General features: G+C 41.5%; 2 protein-coding genes across 6 annotated transcripts in view; one reads left to right on the top strand and one right to left on the bottom strand.

Moving 5' to 3' along the window:
* The window catches only part of LOC133657818 (gamma-aminobutyric acid receptor subunit beta-3-like), a 216563-nt gene that overhangs the window by 117614 nt on the left and 81532 nt on the right, over positions 1-17417 (bottom strand). For 2 of the 4 annotated variants that reach the window (XM_062059614.1, XM_062059619.1), the window contains exons 1-3: positions 1880-2140; positions 1704-1795; positions 1504-1571 (exon numbers count right to left, since the gene is read on the bottom strand). In XM_062059614.1, the coding sequence (XP_061915598.1) occupies positions 1504-1571; positions 1704-1795; positions 1880-1983 (264 nt within the window). In that variant the 5' untranslated portion in view covers positions 1984-2140. Of the gene's footprint in view, positions 1-1503; positions 1572-1703; positions 1796-1879; positions 2141-17417 lie in introns of those variants that run through there. The other 2 variants (XM_062059604.1, XM_062059608.1) reach the window with 1 other exon arrangement.
* LOC133657843 (gamma-aminobutyric acid receptor subunit alpha-5-like) overlaps positions 12166-17417 on the top strand; it is a 108381-nt gene continuing 103129 nt past the window's right edge. Inside the window, exon 1 of one of the 2 annotated variants that reach the window (XM_062059627.1) lies at positions 12166-12322. The gene's annotated coding sequence lies outside the window, so the exon portion shown is untranslated. The remainder of the gene's footprint in view (positions 12323-17417) is intronic. The other variant, XM_062059631.1, reaches the window with a different exon arrangement.

Raw genomic sequence — 17417 nt, 5'->3', positions numbered from 1 at the left:
TCTTTTTTGTAACGATTCTTAATCAATTATAAAAAATGTTAATCCGTCATATTTGTTATAATCATAGAACTGCCATCCAATACTATTAAAAAAAAAGTATAGATTTTGAATCGAGAATCGTTTTGAATCGAGAATCAATTCCGAATCGAATCGTTACCCCCAATAATCGAATCGAATCGTGTGCTGCCCAAAGATTCATATCCCTAGTAAATACTTGGGGTGTCTGAAATTAAAAAAAATGATTTTTAGAATATTTGTGATTCTTTTTTGTAACGATTCTTAATCGATTTTTTTTTAAATGTATTAATCTGTCCTGTCATATTTGTTATAATCATAGAACTGGCATCCAATGTTATTTTAAAAAATGCATAGATTTTGAATCGAGAATCGTTTTGAATCGAGAGTCAATTCCGAATCGAATCGTTACCCCCAATAATCGAATCGAATCGTGTGGCGCCCAAAGATTCACATCCCTAGTAAATACTTGGGGTGTCTAAAAAAAAAAAAAACTATTTTCAGATTAAACGCGATTCTTTTTTGTAACGATTCTTAATCAATTATAAAAAATGTTAATCCGTCATATTTGTTATAATCATAGAACTGCCATCCAATACTATTAAAAAAAAAGTATAGATTTTGAATCGAGAATCGTTTTGAATCGAGAATCAATTCCGAATCGAATCGTTACCCCCAATAATCGAATCGAATCGTGTGCTGCCCAAAGATTCATATCCCTAGTAAATACTTGGGGTGTCTGAAATTTAAAAAAAATGATTTTTAGAATATTTGCGATTCTTTTTTGTAACGATTCTTAATCAATTATTTTTAAAAAAATTATCTGTCATATTTGTTATAACCTGGTTTCCAAAGTTATTAAAAAAAAAAAAAGTATAGATTTTCAATGGAGAATCGTTTTGAACTGAGATTCGATCCTGAATCGAATCATTACCCCCAAGAATCGAATCGAATCTTGTGCTGCCCAAAGATTCATATCCCTAGTAAATACTTGGGGTGTCTGAAATAAAAAAAGTTGATTTTTAGAATATTTGCGATTCTTTTTTGTAACGATTCTTAATCAATTTTTTTTTTTTTAATTATCTGTCATATTTGTTATAACCTGGTTTCCAAAGTTATTTTTAAAAAAAAGTATAGATTTTCAATGGAGAATCGTTTTGAACTGAGATTCGATTCTGAATCGAATCATTACCCCCAAGAATCGAATCGTGTGGTGCCCAAAGATTCACATCCCTAGTAAACACAGTACATTATCCTTACATTACTCCATCAAACTATTGCACTGTTTCATAGAAGTGAGTTTTTTAAAAAGGTGTTTTGCTGACCATTCACGGACATCGCTCGTGATTTCAGATACAAGCGTTTTGAGTTAAGAGCTCCAGCCAAGAACTAATTAATAGAGCATATGTTGGTGAAACTATACTTGCCTTCCCTATGAGCCATGTCTGAAATGATGCATGTTGTTGTTGGCCAGACGTGATCACTCACCATGTTGACTTCAGACACCATGTCTATGCTGGCCACGTCTATGCTCATCCCGACTGCTACGGGAGCGCCTGGAAGAGGCGGGAAACCATGGTTGGGGATTATTCATGTGTGTGCACAGGCCCTCCACCTTTGCACCTGACCACAACACGGCCGTGGCGCCAAAAATCAAGCAGCGCGGGAACGACGACGGCGGCGAATACCTCCAAAGTCCGGCCGCAGTCGGATGTCGTAGCCCTTGAGGAGTTTATCCACCGTCTCCTTCACGAAAGACATGTTGCCCGGCTCGTTGACGCTGAAACGACACACACACACACACACACACAAAAAAGGGAGAAGATCACCTTGTCAGCGCGGGAAAATAACCTTGACAGCTCACCTTTTGGCGCAACACACTATGGAGCCCGCCACCAGCAGCGCGGACAAGACGCGCAATTGGCGCGCTTTGCGCAGCGTGCACATGTTTCCCGCCTCGATCAACATTCTTTTAAGTGCGAGCCCAAATCCATTGATTATCCCTTAGGAGAAAAGTCGGCGAGATGAGAGGGAAAAGGGGGCGGTGTCTTCAATCGCCGGATCGTACGAGGAGTAAATATCGGCGGCGATTCGCGTCCGGTGCCGTCCGCTCGTCTGCTGGACGAATTCAGGAGCGCATATTGATGAGGAGGAGGAGGAGGAGGAGGAGGATGAAGCTGCCGCTGCTGGTGATGAAGATGATGATGGAGAAGAAGGCTGTTCACATGAGAGATGGAACCGTGGGGCGGGTTGAATCGATCCGAGTGTCGATAATATCGATACCAGGGGGGCGATAGCGTCCGTTTCCGATCAGATGATCGATGATCGATGTTGGGGTTTCATTAGAGCGGGTTGGCGTGGCTGATGTGACGGTTGGGTTGTAGGCAAAATATGTCATGATCATATTTCATATATTGCACGAAAAAGCCTTTTGTAAGAGGCTGTCAACATGGGACAAGTGTGCTTAATTCAGGCGCGTGCAGCAGGGATTATAGGGTCCAGGTGCGAAACCCCCCTCGCCCCCCCAGCCAAAAAAAAAGGCACCCCACCGTGATAATTGTTCAAATAGAATTATTATTATGATGAGAATCACAGCAATAGTGTGAAGAGTTCAGAGGCAAAAACAGATGACTTAATTTGTTTTCTTATTTGTGTGTGTGTGTAAATAGATTAAAATCCATCCATCCATCCATCTTCTTCCGCTTATCCGAGGTCGGGTCGCGGGGGCAGCAGCCTAAGCAGGGAAGCCCAGACTTCCCTCTCCCCAGCCACTTCGTCCAGCTCCTCCCGGGGGATCCCGAGGCGTTCCCAGGCCAGCCGGGAGACATAGTCTTCCCAACGTGTCCTGGGTCTTCCCCGTGGCCTCCTACCGGTCGGAGATGCCCTAAACGCCTCCCTAGGGAGGCGTTCGGGTGGCATCCTGTCCAGATGCCCGGACCACCTCATCTGGCACCTCTCGATGTGGAGGAGCAGCGGCTCTACTTTGAGCTCCTCCCGAATGACATAGCTTCTCACCCTATCTCTAAGGGAGAGCCCCCCCCCCCCCCCCCCCCCCCCCACACACACACACACACACACACACACACACACACACACACACACACCTTGTAGCGTCCCGGAAGAGTTAGTGCTGCAAAGGGTTCTGGTTTGGTGTGGATTCACAGTATATTTCTAACAGTGTTAAAGTTTTTTATTCGGCTACCCTCAGTGTAACCTGTATCGCTTTTGATGAAGATTGCAATGCATTCTAATGTGTGTGCGTGCAGAAGCCGCACATGTTATGTGACTGGGCCAGCGCTGGCTGGCTGGCTGGTTGGCTGGCTGGCTGGCTGGCTTTTGGAAGACTCCCGGGAGAAACTTTAGTGTTTATTTGATATCGCCTCAAGGGCCAAGTGAAATCACACAGAGTTCGACACCCATGATCCAGACAAACACCTTTTTTACATGATCTCTGGACAGGGGGGGGGGGGTCCAGGGTCTATCATGACATCATTACATGGGCAGCTACATCACAAGACAACAACAGCAGAGTAACACGATTGAGTTGGATGACGTCATCAAATTTTGATGCCCTGATTGGTGTGATGGATTTGTCAGTTTGTGCCAAAAAGAGAGATTTTGGCACTAAATGGAGTAATCGAAAGATAAGTCGTTACTGTCGGAAAACTTGATTTCACTTCCTGGTAGAGGATGGTGTAAACCATTTAGTCGTGCTCACAGCGCAAATCGGCGGCAATGGCGTTTATCGTTTTTTTGCACCTGAACTCTTCGTGTGTTCAACTTGTACAGGAGGAATGCAAAAAGAATAGAATATCGTGCAAAAGTCCATTCATGTCATTAATTTAGCCTCATCTGTGAAGCTAATATGTGATATTAACTCCTTACATGCAAAGTGCCATACAGTAGGGAAGGGATTCATATGGCCCCATTCCTGGGTGAATCTCGCATGAGAGGACGAGGGGGGGGGGGGTTCTATCATTTTGCAATGCATTCTGCTGAAAATGACGGAAAGCGCCACTCTAAATAGCAACTGACGCTGTGGTCAAAGCTGGAATTGCCACAAAACACATTTACAAATATTCTTGTAAAAAATGTCATTCTCATATCTTGCTTTTGAGTGTATTTTAATGGAATACAAATCATTCTGATCAGTAGTTGGGAAGGAGTAGGACAAACAAGCAGTAGAATTGACCATTTTTACCCAACTATTGGGTCAAGAAGCGCTAAATTGTGCAACCCAATAGTTGGGTTTAGAATAACCCAACATTGAGTTATCATAACTCAACTTTTGGGTTAAATAATTCAACCCAATAAATGGGTTATGAATAAACCAACATTGACATATCATAACTACCTTTTTGGGAATAACCCAACATTGAGTTATCATTACTCAACGTTTTGGTTAAATAATTCAACCCAAAAGTTGGGTTGAAAACAATTTACTCAAAACGTTGAGTTAAAATAACCCAAATAAGGGGTTTGTCCTTTTCTGAAACAGCAGTTGGTTTAAAATTGCGTAATTTTTTAACCTAATATTGAATATATTCAATACCGCCATCTGGCGGCTAAAGTGGACAGTGCACCTCTGCAATTTGTCACGTTTCATGTGTCAGGTGAACGGGGCCGTATGAATCCCCTTCCTACTCTACGTCGAGCCTTGTTATAATTTTGATGATCATTATTATCATTTATCATGGCTTACAGTTTTTGAAAACACCACATTTTCTGAGGTTTTCAAGTTGACCTTTACATTAAGGTGAAAGCCATATTCATCGAAATTATATCAAATCTACATAATAATTTAATTGCTTAAATAAATGCACCTTTGCACGATGGTCAAATTGTAATGGAACACATGTGTGTGCCTTTGTATTAACTGCAGTATTACTGTGAAAAGCACATTCTGACCATTCTGTCCGCATGACTCACCGTGAAAGTACGTTATACGTTATATTAATGACATGCATTCAAGCAAAACATTAAGAAAACATGTTCTTCTGACAATAAAATTGCACTTCTACCCAATTATTGAGGCATTTTCTTATGGTTGATTTGAATTATATAATCTGTGATTAGTCATAATTAATCCAATTCAAAGGAGTGATCAATCTGATTTAAAATACCATAATTTGACAGAATTCTATATAACATATTATAGTGCTGTCAAAATTGTCACAGTCTTAGATAATCACACTTTTGCGTTTTCATTAATCGTGCATCAATTGAACAAAAGTACCGTCTGCATGGGTTTATTTTGAAGGTTAAAGCAATGGAGCATGTGCGATCAAATTAGTTGCGCGACTAATCTTCGTTTACACATGATTAATGCCATAATGTTTTGTGATTAAATGCGTGAGGGGAAGCATTAGAGGGGAACTGCAATTTTTGGGGGGGAATTTTGCCTCCATAAGACAAGAACACATATGTTTTTTCTTTTTCCATGCTAAGTGGCAAAATACGGCCAGTACGAGGTGGCTAACAGAGCAGATAACGGGAGTACACTATTGAGTTTGAGTTTATTTGGAACATGCAAGCATACAACATGATACATCATAATTTCCAGTTTCTCTTTTCAACATGTTAGAAAAGGAGTAGGAAGAAGCAGAGTTTATTTAATCCTACCCCTTTTCTTTTACATAACAGTTGCTAAAACTTTTGTTCACTTCCTGTTCTCAATTTATTCACAATATACTCCATAAGTAATCACAATAAAAATAAATAAATAAATAAATAATACTCTGTGAAGTAAGTTACAATTCATATGGTGAGATGAGTAAGATTATTTTGAAAATGAACGGATGGATGGATGAAATAAATTCAGACTGTTTATCATGGTTCTTCTTCTTTGTACTTTGTAAACACCTTAAGTTTGAAGAGTTTCTTGAAGTGGATCATATTAGTACATTGTTCGATTGTTTTGCTTAATCCATTCCATAATTTAATTCCACATACTGATATACTGAAGGTCTTAAGTGTTGTACGTGCATACAAATGTTTTAAATTACATTTTTCTCTAAGATTATATTTCTCCTCTTTTTTTGAGAAGAATTGTTGTATATTCTTAGGTAGCAGGTTATAGTTTGCTTTGTGTATAATTTTAGCTGTTTGCAAATTCACTATGTCGTGGAATTTCAGTATTTTTGATTCAATAAATAAAGGATTTGTATGTTCTCTATTATCCAACATTATGTATTATTCTAACTGATCGTTTTTGTAACACTGTTAATGAATGAAGTGTACTTTTGTAGTTATTTCCCCATATTTCTACACAATAACTCAGATATGGTAACACTAGCGAGCAGTAGAGAATATGAAGTGACTTTTGGTCTAGAACATGTTTTGCTTTATTCATTATTGACGTGTTTCTTGCTACTTTTTTTTGATTGATTGATTGATATATTTTTATTTCAAATATGCATAAAAACAAGAGCAAGCCTGATCCAATACAGTGCTATAGCCTTAACAGCCATTATAACAAAATGAAAACAATGGAGAATAAAAAACAAAAACAAATGAGCATTAGACTTTCTTTTTCTTTTTTCCTTTTTTTTTAACATATTTGAAAAGGAGTGAGAAGAAGTTTACACTTATTTAATCCCACCCCCTTTCTTTAAATCATAAATTACAACGAGCTACAACTTTATGTTGTATATTTTTTACATGAGATTTCCAGTTCAATTTATCATCAATCATCCATCCATCCATCCATCTTCTTCCGCTTATCCGAGGTCGGGTCGTGGGGGCGGCAGCTAAGCAGGGAAGGGCCTGCCAGGTCTGTCCGGCATCCTCCCCCACCATCGCAGCCAACTCACCACCAGGTGGTGATCGGTAGAAAGCTCCGCCCCTCTCTTCACCCGAGTGTCCAAAACATGAGCCCGCAAATCCGATGACACAACTACAAAGTCGATCATGGAACTGCGGCCTAGGGTGTCCTGGTGCCAAGTGCACATATGGACACCCTTATGCTTGAACATGGTGTTCGTTATGGACAATCCGTGACGGGCACAAAAGTCCAATAACAAAACACCACTCGGCCATTTTTCCCAATCACGCCTCTCCAGGTTTCACTGTCGTTGCCAATATGAGCGTTGAAGTCCCCCAGTAGAAGGAGGGAATCACTCTCAAGTACTCCCTCGAGCGAATCCAAAAAGGGTGGGTACTCTGAGCTGCTGTTTGGCGCGTAAGCGCAAACAACAGTCAGGACCCGTCCCCCCACCCGATGGCAGAGGGAAGCTACCCTCTCGTCCACTGGGTTGAACTCCAACGTGCAGGCTCTGAGCCGGGGGGCAACAAGAATTGACACCCCAGCCCGTCGCCTCTCACTGCCGGCAACGCCAGAGTGGAAGAGAGTCCAGCCCCTCTCGAGAGAACTGGTTCCAGAGCTCTTGCTGTGCGTCGAAGTGAGTCCGACTATATCTAGCCAGAACTTCTCCACCTCGCGCACTAGCTCAGGCTCCTTCCCCCCCAGCGAGCTGACGTTCCACGTCCCAAGAGCTGGCTTCTGTAGCCGAGGATCGGACCGCCAAGTGCCCTGCCTTCGGCTGCCGCCCAGCTCACATTGCACCCGACCTCTATGGCCCCTCTCATGAGTGGTGAGCCCATTGGAGGGGGGACCCACGTTGCCTCTTTGGGCTGTGCCCAGCCGGGCCCCATGGGGACAGGCCCGGCCACCAGGCGCTCGCCATCGTGCCCCAACTCCGGGCCTGGCTCCAGAGGGGGGCCCTGGTGACCCGCGTCCGGGCGAGGGAAATCTGAGTCTCGGTTCTTGTATTTCCATAGAAGTCTTCATCAATCATTATACCTAGAAATTTGGTTTCATTTACTCTTTCAATTTCTATTCCGTCTATTTGTATTTGTGTTTGACTTTCTCTTCTACTGTTACCAAATAGCATTATTTTAGTTTTACTGAGATTCAAAGATAGTCTGTTTTTGTCAAACCATCTTTTTAATTTGTTCATTACTTCTGTTATTATTTGTATTATCTTCTGTGTGTTCTCTCCTGAACAAAATTCAGTTGTATCATCCGCAAATAATACTCATTTTAAATCTTTTGTAACTTTACGCATGAAACATCAATAAAATTGTGCCTGAAAAAAAAACCTGCCAACAATACTTCATTTACATGTCGTGACCTGAATATTAACAAAGTATTTAGCGATATTGTTGTTATAATTGCTAACGCAGACTAACTGTTTTTAGTGGCGGCATGATCACAGGGGGCTAACTAGATATTGAGCCGCTGCATCACCTTTGAGTTGGTGAAAGTTAAATCTAGATTATAAATCATGCCTCTCACCAGGAGAGTAGAAGGTTGTGGACATAAACCGGGAAGTTGGTCGACTTTGACATTTCACTTATGGTGATAAAGACAGAAAACTTTTTTTTTTTTCGTTTTTGTACCTCATACCATGCGTCCGTGGGGCCCCTGTTTTACATGAAGAAGCGCATGTATAATGTAAAATTGATAAACGACAGAGAGCTTTGTATGAAATTTTACAGCAAACCTATTCCTAGTCCGTTCCTGCTCTGAGCTGGTACCAAAGGGCACTAAAATGGGCCTCATGGATCTCGTCATGGGATCTCTGTGCATGAAACATCAATAAAATGCACCTGTGTTTGTTGTTTTCATAACATACACCTGCCCTCGCCACTGCCGACGGTCCATGCCATCCATAACACTGACATCAGCAAATCGCTCACCCACACGATACCGTCTGCCATCTGCCGTAAACACGGACAACTGGGGTTCATGCGCGGAGAGAACACCTCTTCAAAGTGCCAGACGCCATCCAATGTGAGCATTTGGCCACGGCAGTCAAGTCCAAACCTCGGCAAAACTGACGAATATGCAGATGAGCTTCCCGCAGAGAGTTTCTGCAGAACTTATTTGGTTATGCGAACAAGTTGTTGCAGCAGATGTACGGGCGGTTGGTCTTGGACCGTCCGGGAGGTGATGATGCTTGATGTGGGTTTGGTCAAAGGAATGGAACTTTATTGCCATTGCACTTAAAACAAGCATTGTCCCGTAAAGAGGTAGGAAGAAAAGGTAAACGTAGGGGAAGGAGAAAAAAGCAACACCCAAACTCAACTGTTATTATTTTTGTGATATGGTTACATTGTCCATCCATCTATCCATCCATTTTCTACCGCTTATTCCCTTCGGGGTCGCGGGGGGCGCTGGAGCCTATCTCAGCTACAATCGGGCGGAAGGCGGGGTACACCCTGGACAAGTCGCCACCTCATCGCATTGTCATTACATTGTCTTACATCATTATATTGTTTATCAATCCATCTTCTTCCGCCTATCCAGACTTCCCTCCTGTTTTTGAGATGTTTCAATATTGACGTGTTTTGCTAAATATAATGGAAACACTTTTTTCGCATTTGGAGATTACCTAGACACCGAAGCAGCGGGGCAGCAATTGTCTAGGTCTCGCTTACGATCGGTCGGCCGGGGGGAAGCGAGTCGGCACCGGGTCCCTTCCCGGGAAATACGTGCCCGAACAATGTCAAGGGGGCCGTAAGGACAATGCCTTTGAGAGGTCACCCGCCGCCTTCGTCTTCTATTGACGTCACGGCAACAGCGCTGGCTGCGTTGTCTTCCCCAAAGTGGATTTTCGCGGGATGAGATTTGTGGCTCATGACGCAAAACACCCTTTCAATATAAACACCTGCAAGTTTTTTGAAATCCTTTAAATATCGCTTTAATTTTGCGAGGAACTGCAAAATTAGGCATAACCACCTCATCTGGCTCCTCTCAATGGGGAGGCTTGTTTAACTCAGGGGTGTCAAACGTATGGCGAACAGGTTTTATCCGGCCCGCGGGATGAGTTTGCTCAGTATAAAAATTAACCTGAAATTTTTTAAATGAAAGAAACAGCTGTTTTAAATGTGTCCACTGGATGTCGCAATAGCAATTATTTGTATCTTTGTAGATGATGCTACATATGTACAAAATAAACCACATTATGTCAAAAAAAAGTCTGCGGGCTATAGAGCGTTTTCTATTCGGGCTCCAGTACTCTGGAATGCCCTCCCGGTAACAGTTAGAGATGCTACCTCAGTAGAAGCATTTAAGTCCCATCTTAAAACTCATTTGTATAATCTAGCCTTTAAATAGACCCCCCCTTTTTTAGACCAGTTGATCTGCCGTTTCTTTTCTTCTCTCCTCTTCTCCCCTGTCCCTTGCGAGGGGGAGTTGCATAGGTCCGGTGGCCATGGATGAAGTGCTGGCTGTCCAGAGTCGGGACCCCGGGTGGACCACTAGCCTGTGCATCGGTTGGGGACATCTCTGCGCTGCTGACCCGTCTCCGCTCGGGATGGTTTCCTGTTGGCCCCGCTGTGGACTGGACTCCCGCTGATGTGTTGGATCCACTGTGGACTGGACTTTCACAATATTATGTCAGACCCACTCGACATCCGTTGCTTTCGGTCTCCCCTAGAGGGGGGGGGGGGGGGGGTTACCCACATATGCGGTCCTCTCCAAGGTTTCTCATAGTCATTCACCGACGTCCCACTGGGGTGAGTTTTTCCTTGCCCGTATGTGGGCTCTGTACCGAGGATGTCGTTGTGGCTTGTACAGCCCTTTGAGACACTTGTGATTTAGGGCTATATAAATAAACATTGATTGATTGATTGATTGATTGATGTCGAGGAAAATAATCAAACTACATAAATAACATCCTGTAATTTGATTTTAATATAATTTTCTTATCTTGATAAATTGAAAATTAACACCAATGAGTTGAGTGATGAACATTATCACATAATTTATTCAGAAATGATAAATAACGACAAATAGAGATAGAATACTATTAACCGCAACATGTAAGTGTGAAAAAAACAACAACAACATTATGATTTGTACAATTTCTGAATGTGCTTGTTCTATTTTTAAACAAAGAGATGAAGTTGTCTTTATTTTTAAGTTATCGTGCCGTGATTTTACCAGTTCGGCCCACTTGGGAGTAGATTTTTCTCATTGTGGCCCCGATCAGGGGGCCACAATGAGTAGTGGGTAGAGCAACCGTGCCAGAAACCTGAGGGTTGCAGGTTCGCTCCCCGCCTCTTACCATCCAAAAAAAATAAAAAATCGCTGCCGTTGTGTCCTTGGGCGGGACACTTCACCCTTGCCCCCGATGCCACTCACACCGGTGAATTGAATGATGAATGATAGGTGGTGGTCGGAGGGGCCGTTGGCGCAAATTGCAGCCATCCTTCCGTCAGTCTACCCCAGGGCAGCTTTGGCTATGAAAGTAGCTTACCACCACCAGGTGTGAATGAATGATGGGTTGTACATGTAAAGTGACTTTGGGTACTTAGAAAAGCGCTATATAAATCCCAGGTATTATTATATAAATCCCAGGTATTATGATCTAAAATGAGTTTGACACCCCTGGTTTAACTGATCAAAAAAATATGAATTGTTGTTGCCCAAAAATGTTCACCCTCATTTTATTGTGATCATCATCATGATCAACCAATGAGAAAATCGATCAATGATTTTGAAAAATGTATGCGTCAAAGGTATCGATATCTCTACTGGTATCGGCAATATTGGCCCTGCGATTACTTGGTATCGGATCGCTACCAAAATGGGTAGTATCGCCCACCCTCAGTCCCAATGCGCTGAAGAAATGTCCATCAGTCGAATAGTCCCTGATATTTAAACCAGAGACTACATTTCCCACAAAGCTTCCTTTTCTCTCTCGTTCCAAAATTTTTCCCCCATTTTTTAAATCTCAAGAAAAGCATTTAAAAGATTTTATTTGAGATAGTATTTTTAATGATATCATTTCATCTTCTACTATTTGCGCTCTGTAGACGATGGTGTGACTGATCGATACGGTAAGTAAGTCGATGCTTGTAGCCTGGGATGATTTATTTTTAAGGCTCGACCGTCTGACGAGGGGTAGGCCTGGGACGATATTCGATAAGTCCATTAACCGACGATAAATGAAAATGAAGTTGGTACATCAGATTGCATCATGTGACCAAAAAACTAAAGTTTTCCAGCGTCGATAAACCGCCATGTGCATGCTTCAAGAGCATTCACGCTTTTCATCGGTTTCAGCAGCTGCGCGGCTTTGTGCCCCAGCGGAACGAAAAGAAGGGCGTGAATCATCTTGTCCTCATGGAGTGTCTTTGACTCTTTGTGAGGAGAGGCGGGGCCGCGGTTTTTACCTTTAAATCAAAGTTTGTGTTTGTAATGTGCGTGTCCGGCGAGAGCCGTCACTCTTTTGCATCGTTTTCTGCGGCTGCGGGCGTCTGAACCACAAATAAACTGGAGTAATGGTAACTCCCGACGGTAAGTATTATCGTAATACATTAAAATGATCAAATAACCTTCATAACGGCACTTTGATGCGGACGGACTGACAGGCGCTGGCTTAAATGCTAACATATAAACCAGGGTTTCACCAACCTTTTTGAATCCAAGAGCTACTTCTTGGGTACTGATTAATGCGAAGGGCTACCAGTTTGATACACACTTAAATAAATTGCCAGAAATAGCCAATTTGCTCAATTTACCTTTAACTCTATGTTATTATTAATAATTAATGATATTTACACTTAATTGAACGGTTTAAAAGAGGAGAAAACACGAAAAAAATGACAATTAAATTTTGAAACATAGTTTATCTTCATTTTCGACTTTTTAAAATTCAAAATTCAACCGAAAAAAAGAAGAGAAAAACTAGCTAATTCGAATCTTTTTGAAAAAAAATTAAAAAAAGAATTTATGGAACATCATTAGTAATTTTTCCTGATTAAGATTAATTTTAGAATTTTGATGACATGTTTTAAATAGGTTAAAATCCAATCTGCACTTTGTTAGAATATATAACAAATTGGACCAAGCTATATTTCTAACAAAGACAAATCATTATTTCTTCTAGATTTTCCAGAACAAAAATTTTAAAAGAAATTCAAAAGACTTTGAAATAAGATTTAAATTTGATTTGCCAGAATAATTTTTTTGAATTTTAATCATAATAAGTTTGAAGAAATATTTCACAAATATTCTTCGTCGAAAAAACAGAAGCTAAAATGAAGAATTAAATTAAAATGTATTTATTATTCTTTACAATAAAAAATAAATAAAAATACTTGAACATTGATTTAAATTGTCAGGAAAGAAGAGGAAGGAATTTAAAAGGTATATGTGTTTAAAAATCCTAAAATCATTTTTAAGGTTGTATTTTTCCTCTAAAATTGTCTTTCTGAAAGTTATAAGAAGCAAAGTAAAACAATTTATGAATTTATTTAAACAAGTGAAGACCAAGTCTTTAAAATATTTTCTTGGATTTTCAAATTCTATTTGAGTTTTGTCTCTCTTAGAATTAAAAACGTCGGCCAAAGCGAGACCAGCTTGCTAGTAAATAAATACAATTCAAAAAATAGAGGCAGCTCACTGGTAAGTGCTGCTATTTGAGCTATTTTTAGAACAGGCCAGCGGGCTACTCATCTGGTCCTTACGGGCTACCTGGTGCCCGCGGGCACTGCGTTGGTGACCCCTGATATAAACAAACCCGTGTTTTTCAACCACTGTGCCGCGGCACACTAGTTTACCATGAGATACAGTCTCGTGTGCCGTGGGAGATTATCTAATTTCACCTAGTGATGGGTTGATGAGGCCTCATGAAGCGTTTCGACACATTGCAAAACTGTATTGATACTGTGTCGATACTGTGTCACTAAATACTGACATCTGCTGGACATTAAAAATCCCTACAGGCAACCTATGGACCGACTCAACTGACACTGATTTTATGACCTAGTATATACAATAATATAAACCAAGTCATTGTATTTCATTTAGGATTATTTCATATCTTCATTTAAATAAAAATATATTTTTATCTTTTTTAGATACAGTCAATAAATAATGTGAACATGTATCGTGACTAGGATGGTAGCAGGTGGGGATTGAACCCCAGTAACCAGCAACCCTCCAATTGCTGGCACGGCCACTCTACCAACTTCACCACACCGTCATTCCTGTACCTTTCCCTAGTAACAGTAGTGATGGGTCCGCCAACACAGATGCATCGGCGCATGCGTCAGGCTCATAGAGCGAAACCCTGTGTCGGTGCGCGTACCGCTTTTAGAAAGTCACGTGACCGATCATGAGCTGCTTTGGTCACGTGACCGATACACGAACTGTATCGCACTGACGCCTCCTCTGTGCCCTGTGAGCAACGTTCCCTCTAAGATGCGCGCCTGCGCAATTGCGCAGTGCTCAAGCGTCCTCCGCGCACACAGTGCGCCGCACAGCAATATATGCCGCGCACCAAATCAAACCCATCTGAATTCTAAACAAAATAAACACATTTATTCTGTGTAATTTTGAAATGCAACTTTGAGTGACAGTGACAACAAGCGGCCCTAACGGTGTTCGTCAACAACACGCATTGCACCGCTTCCTAATAAACACAGTTTGGCGCGCAGGCGTCAGTGCGATACAGTTCGCGTATCGGTCACGTGACCGGAACAGCTCATGAGCGGTCACGTGACCAGAACAGCTCATGAGCGGTCACGTGACCAAAACAGCTCGTGTTCGGTCACGTGACTTTCTAAAAGCGATACGCGCACCGACACAGGGTATCGCTCTATGAGCTCGACGCATGCGCCGATGCATCGGTGTTGCCGGACCCATCACTAATTTCACCTATTTGGGTTACAAATATTTTTTGCAAACCAGTAATTATAGTCTGCAAATGATGTGTTGTTGTTGAGTGTCGGTGCTGTCTAGAGCTCGGCAGAGTAACCGTGTAATACTCTTCCATATCAGTAGGTAGATAATTGCTTTGTAGATGCCGGAAACAGCGGTAGGCAGGGTGAAGGTAAAAAGGTGTCTAATGCTTAAAGCCTACTGAAATGATTTTTATTTATTTAAACGGGGATAGCAGATCCATTCTATGTGTCATACTTGATCATTTTGCGATATTGCCATATTTTTGCTGAAAGGATTTAGTAGAGAACATCAACGATAAAGTTCGCAACTTTTGGTCGCTGATAAAAAAAGCCTTGCCTGTACCGGAAGTAGCGTGACGTCGCAGGTTGAAAGGCTCCTCACATTTCCCCATTGTTTACACCAGCAGCGAGAGCGATTCGGACCGAGAAAGCGTCGATTACCCCATTAATTTGAGCCAGTATGAAAGATTCGTGGATGAGGAACGTGAGAGTAAAGGACTAGAGTGCAGTGCAGGACATATCTTTTTTCGCTCTGACCATAACTTAGGTACAAGGGCTCATTGGATTCCACACTTTCTCCTTTTTCTATTGTGGATCACGGATTTGTATTTTAAATCACCTCGGATACTATATCCTCTTGAAAATGAGAGTCGAGAACGCGAAATGGACATTCACAGTGACTTTTATCTCCACGGCAATACATCGGTGAAGCACTTTAGCTACGGAGCTAACGTGATAGCATCGTGCTTAAATGCACATAGAAACAAAAGAAATAAGCCCTGACTGGAAGGATAGACAGAAAATCAACAATACTACTATCAGGAGACACCGAACCAAACACTGGACCTGTAACTACACGGTTAATGCTGTGCCGCCTGTCGAAGCCTAGCAATGCTGTTGCTAACGACGCCATTGAAGCTAACTTAGCTACGGGACCTCGTCAGAGCTATGCTAAAAACATTATCTCTCCACCTACGCTAGCCCTCATCTGCTCATCAACACCCGTGCTCACCTGCGTTCCACAATCGACGGCGCGACGAAGGACTTCACCCGATCATCGATGCGGTCGGCGGCTAGCGTCGGATAGCGCGTCTGCTATCCTCAAAGTCCTCCTGGTTGTGTTGCTGCAGCCAGCCGCTAATACACCGATCCCCCCTACAGCTTTCTTCTTTGCAGTCTCCATTGTTCATTAAACAAATTGCAAAAGATTCACAAACACAGATGTCCAGAATACTGTGGAATATTGTGATGAAAACAGAGCTGTTTGTATTGAGATACAATGTGTCCGAATACTTCCGTTTCAACCATTGACGTCACGCGCAAACGTCATCATACATAGACGTTTTCAACCGGAAGTTTCGCTGGAAATTTAAAATTGCACTTTATAAGTTAACCCGGCCGTTAAGATTTCATCATTGATATATAAACTATCAGACTGCGTGGTCGGTAGTAGTGGGTTTCAGTAGGCCTTTAAACCAAAAATAAACAAAAGGTGAGTGCCCTTAAGAAAAGGCATTGACGTTTAGGGAAGGCTATGCAGAACGAAACTAAAACTGAACTGGCTACAAAGAAAACAAAAATAGAATGCTGGACGACAGCAAAGACTTACTGACTGTGGAGCAAAGATGGCGTCCACAATGTACATCCGAACATGACATGACAATCAACAATGTATCCACAAAGAAGGATAAAAACAACTGAAATATTTTTGATTGCTAAAACAAAGTAGATGCGGGAAATATCGCTCAAAGGAAGACATGAAACTGCTACAGGAAAATACCAAAAAAAGTGAAAAAGCCACCAAAATAGGAGCGCAAACCAAGAACTAAAACACTACACACAGGAAAACAGCAAAACACTCAAAATAAGTCACGGCGTGATGTGACAGGTGGTGACAGTACACCTACTTTGAGACAAGAGCTATATTGATGCATGCTTGGTTATGGTTTAAAGTCATATCCAACAATTGCGACAACGACTTTTTAATGTCAACTGAGTTTCGTTTTTAACGATTTCTGCTGCTGGTGTGCCTCCGGATTTTTTCAACGCAAAAAATGTGCCTTGCCTCAAAAAAGGTTGAAAAACATTGATGTAAACAACATACATTTACGTCTTTCCCCATTACGAAACTTCATTCCCCAATCTAAACTTGTACAAACACATTGCTGTCTAAACAAGTGAGCCACAGTATTCTCATGAAATAATGGATGTGCTGTTTGTGCACAAACTTATCGATAAACTTGACTGTTTCGAGTTGGAACAGACGGACATCTCTTTAACAGGAAGTAAACTCGCAATCAAATCAAATCAAGCTTTACTTATAGAGCGCTTTTCATACATAAAAGAAATGCAACGCAAAGTGCTTTACAAAGTTAAAAACAATACCCCGGTGACTAGGGATGATGTTTGATAAGAAATTATCGAGTTCGAGCCCATTATCGAATCCTCTTATCGAACCGATTCCTTATCGATTCTCTTATCGAGTCCAGATAGGTTGTATATGGAAAAAAAACACAATATTTGGTTTAACAAAAGCTCACTTTTATTATATAAGAAAAAAATAAAATCTAATAAATAAATAAATATTGACTGTTACCCCCCTAAAAAAATAAAATAAAATAAATAAATATTGACTGTTGTTACCCAAAGTATATTAAGTGGGATTTTTCAGAAAAACAAATATATACAGTAACACAAAAACAACC

This window comes from Entelurus aequoreus, linkage group LG01, assembly GCF_033978785.1.
Source record: "Entelurus aequoreus isolate RoL-2023_Sb linkage group LG01, RoL_Eaeq_v1.1, whole genome shotgun sequence".
Taxonomy (NCBI): Eukaryota; Metazoa; Chordata; class Actinopteri; order Syngnathiformes; family Syngnathidae; genus Entelurus; species Entelurus aequoreus.
The sequence above is the reverse complement of the archived record's forward strand: the minus strand, read 5'-3'. Positions and strand labels throughout refer to the sequence as shown.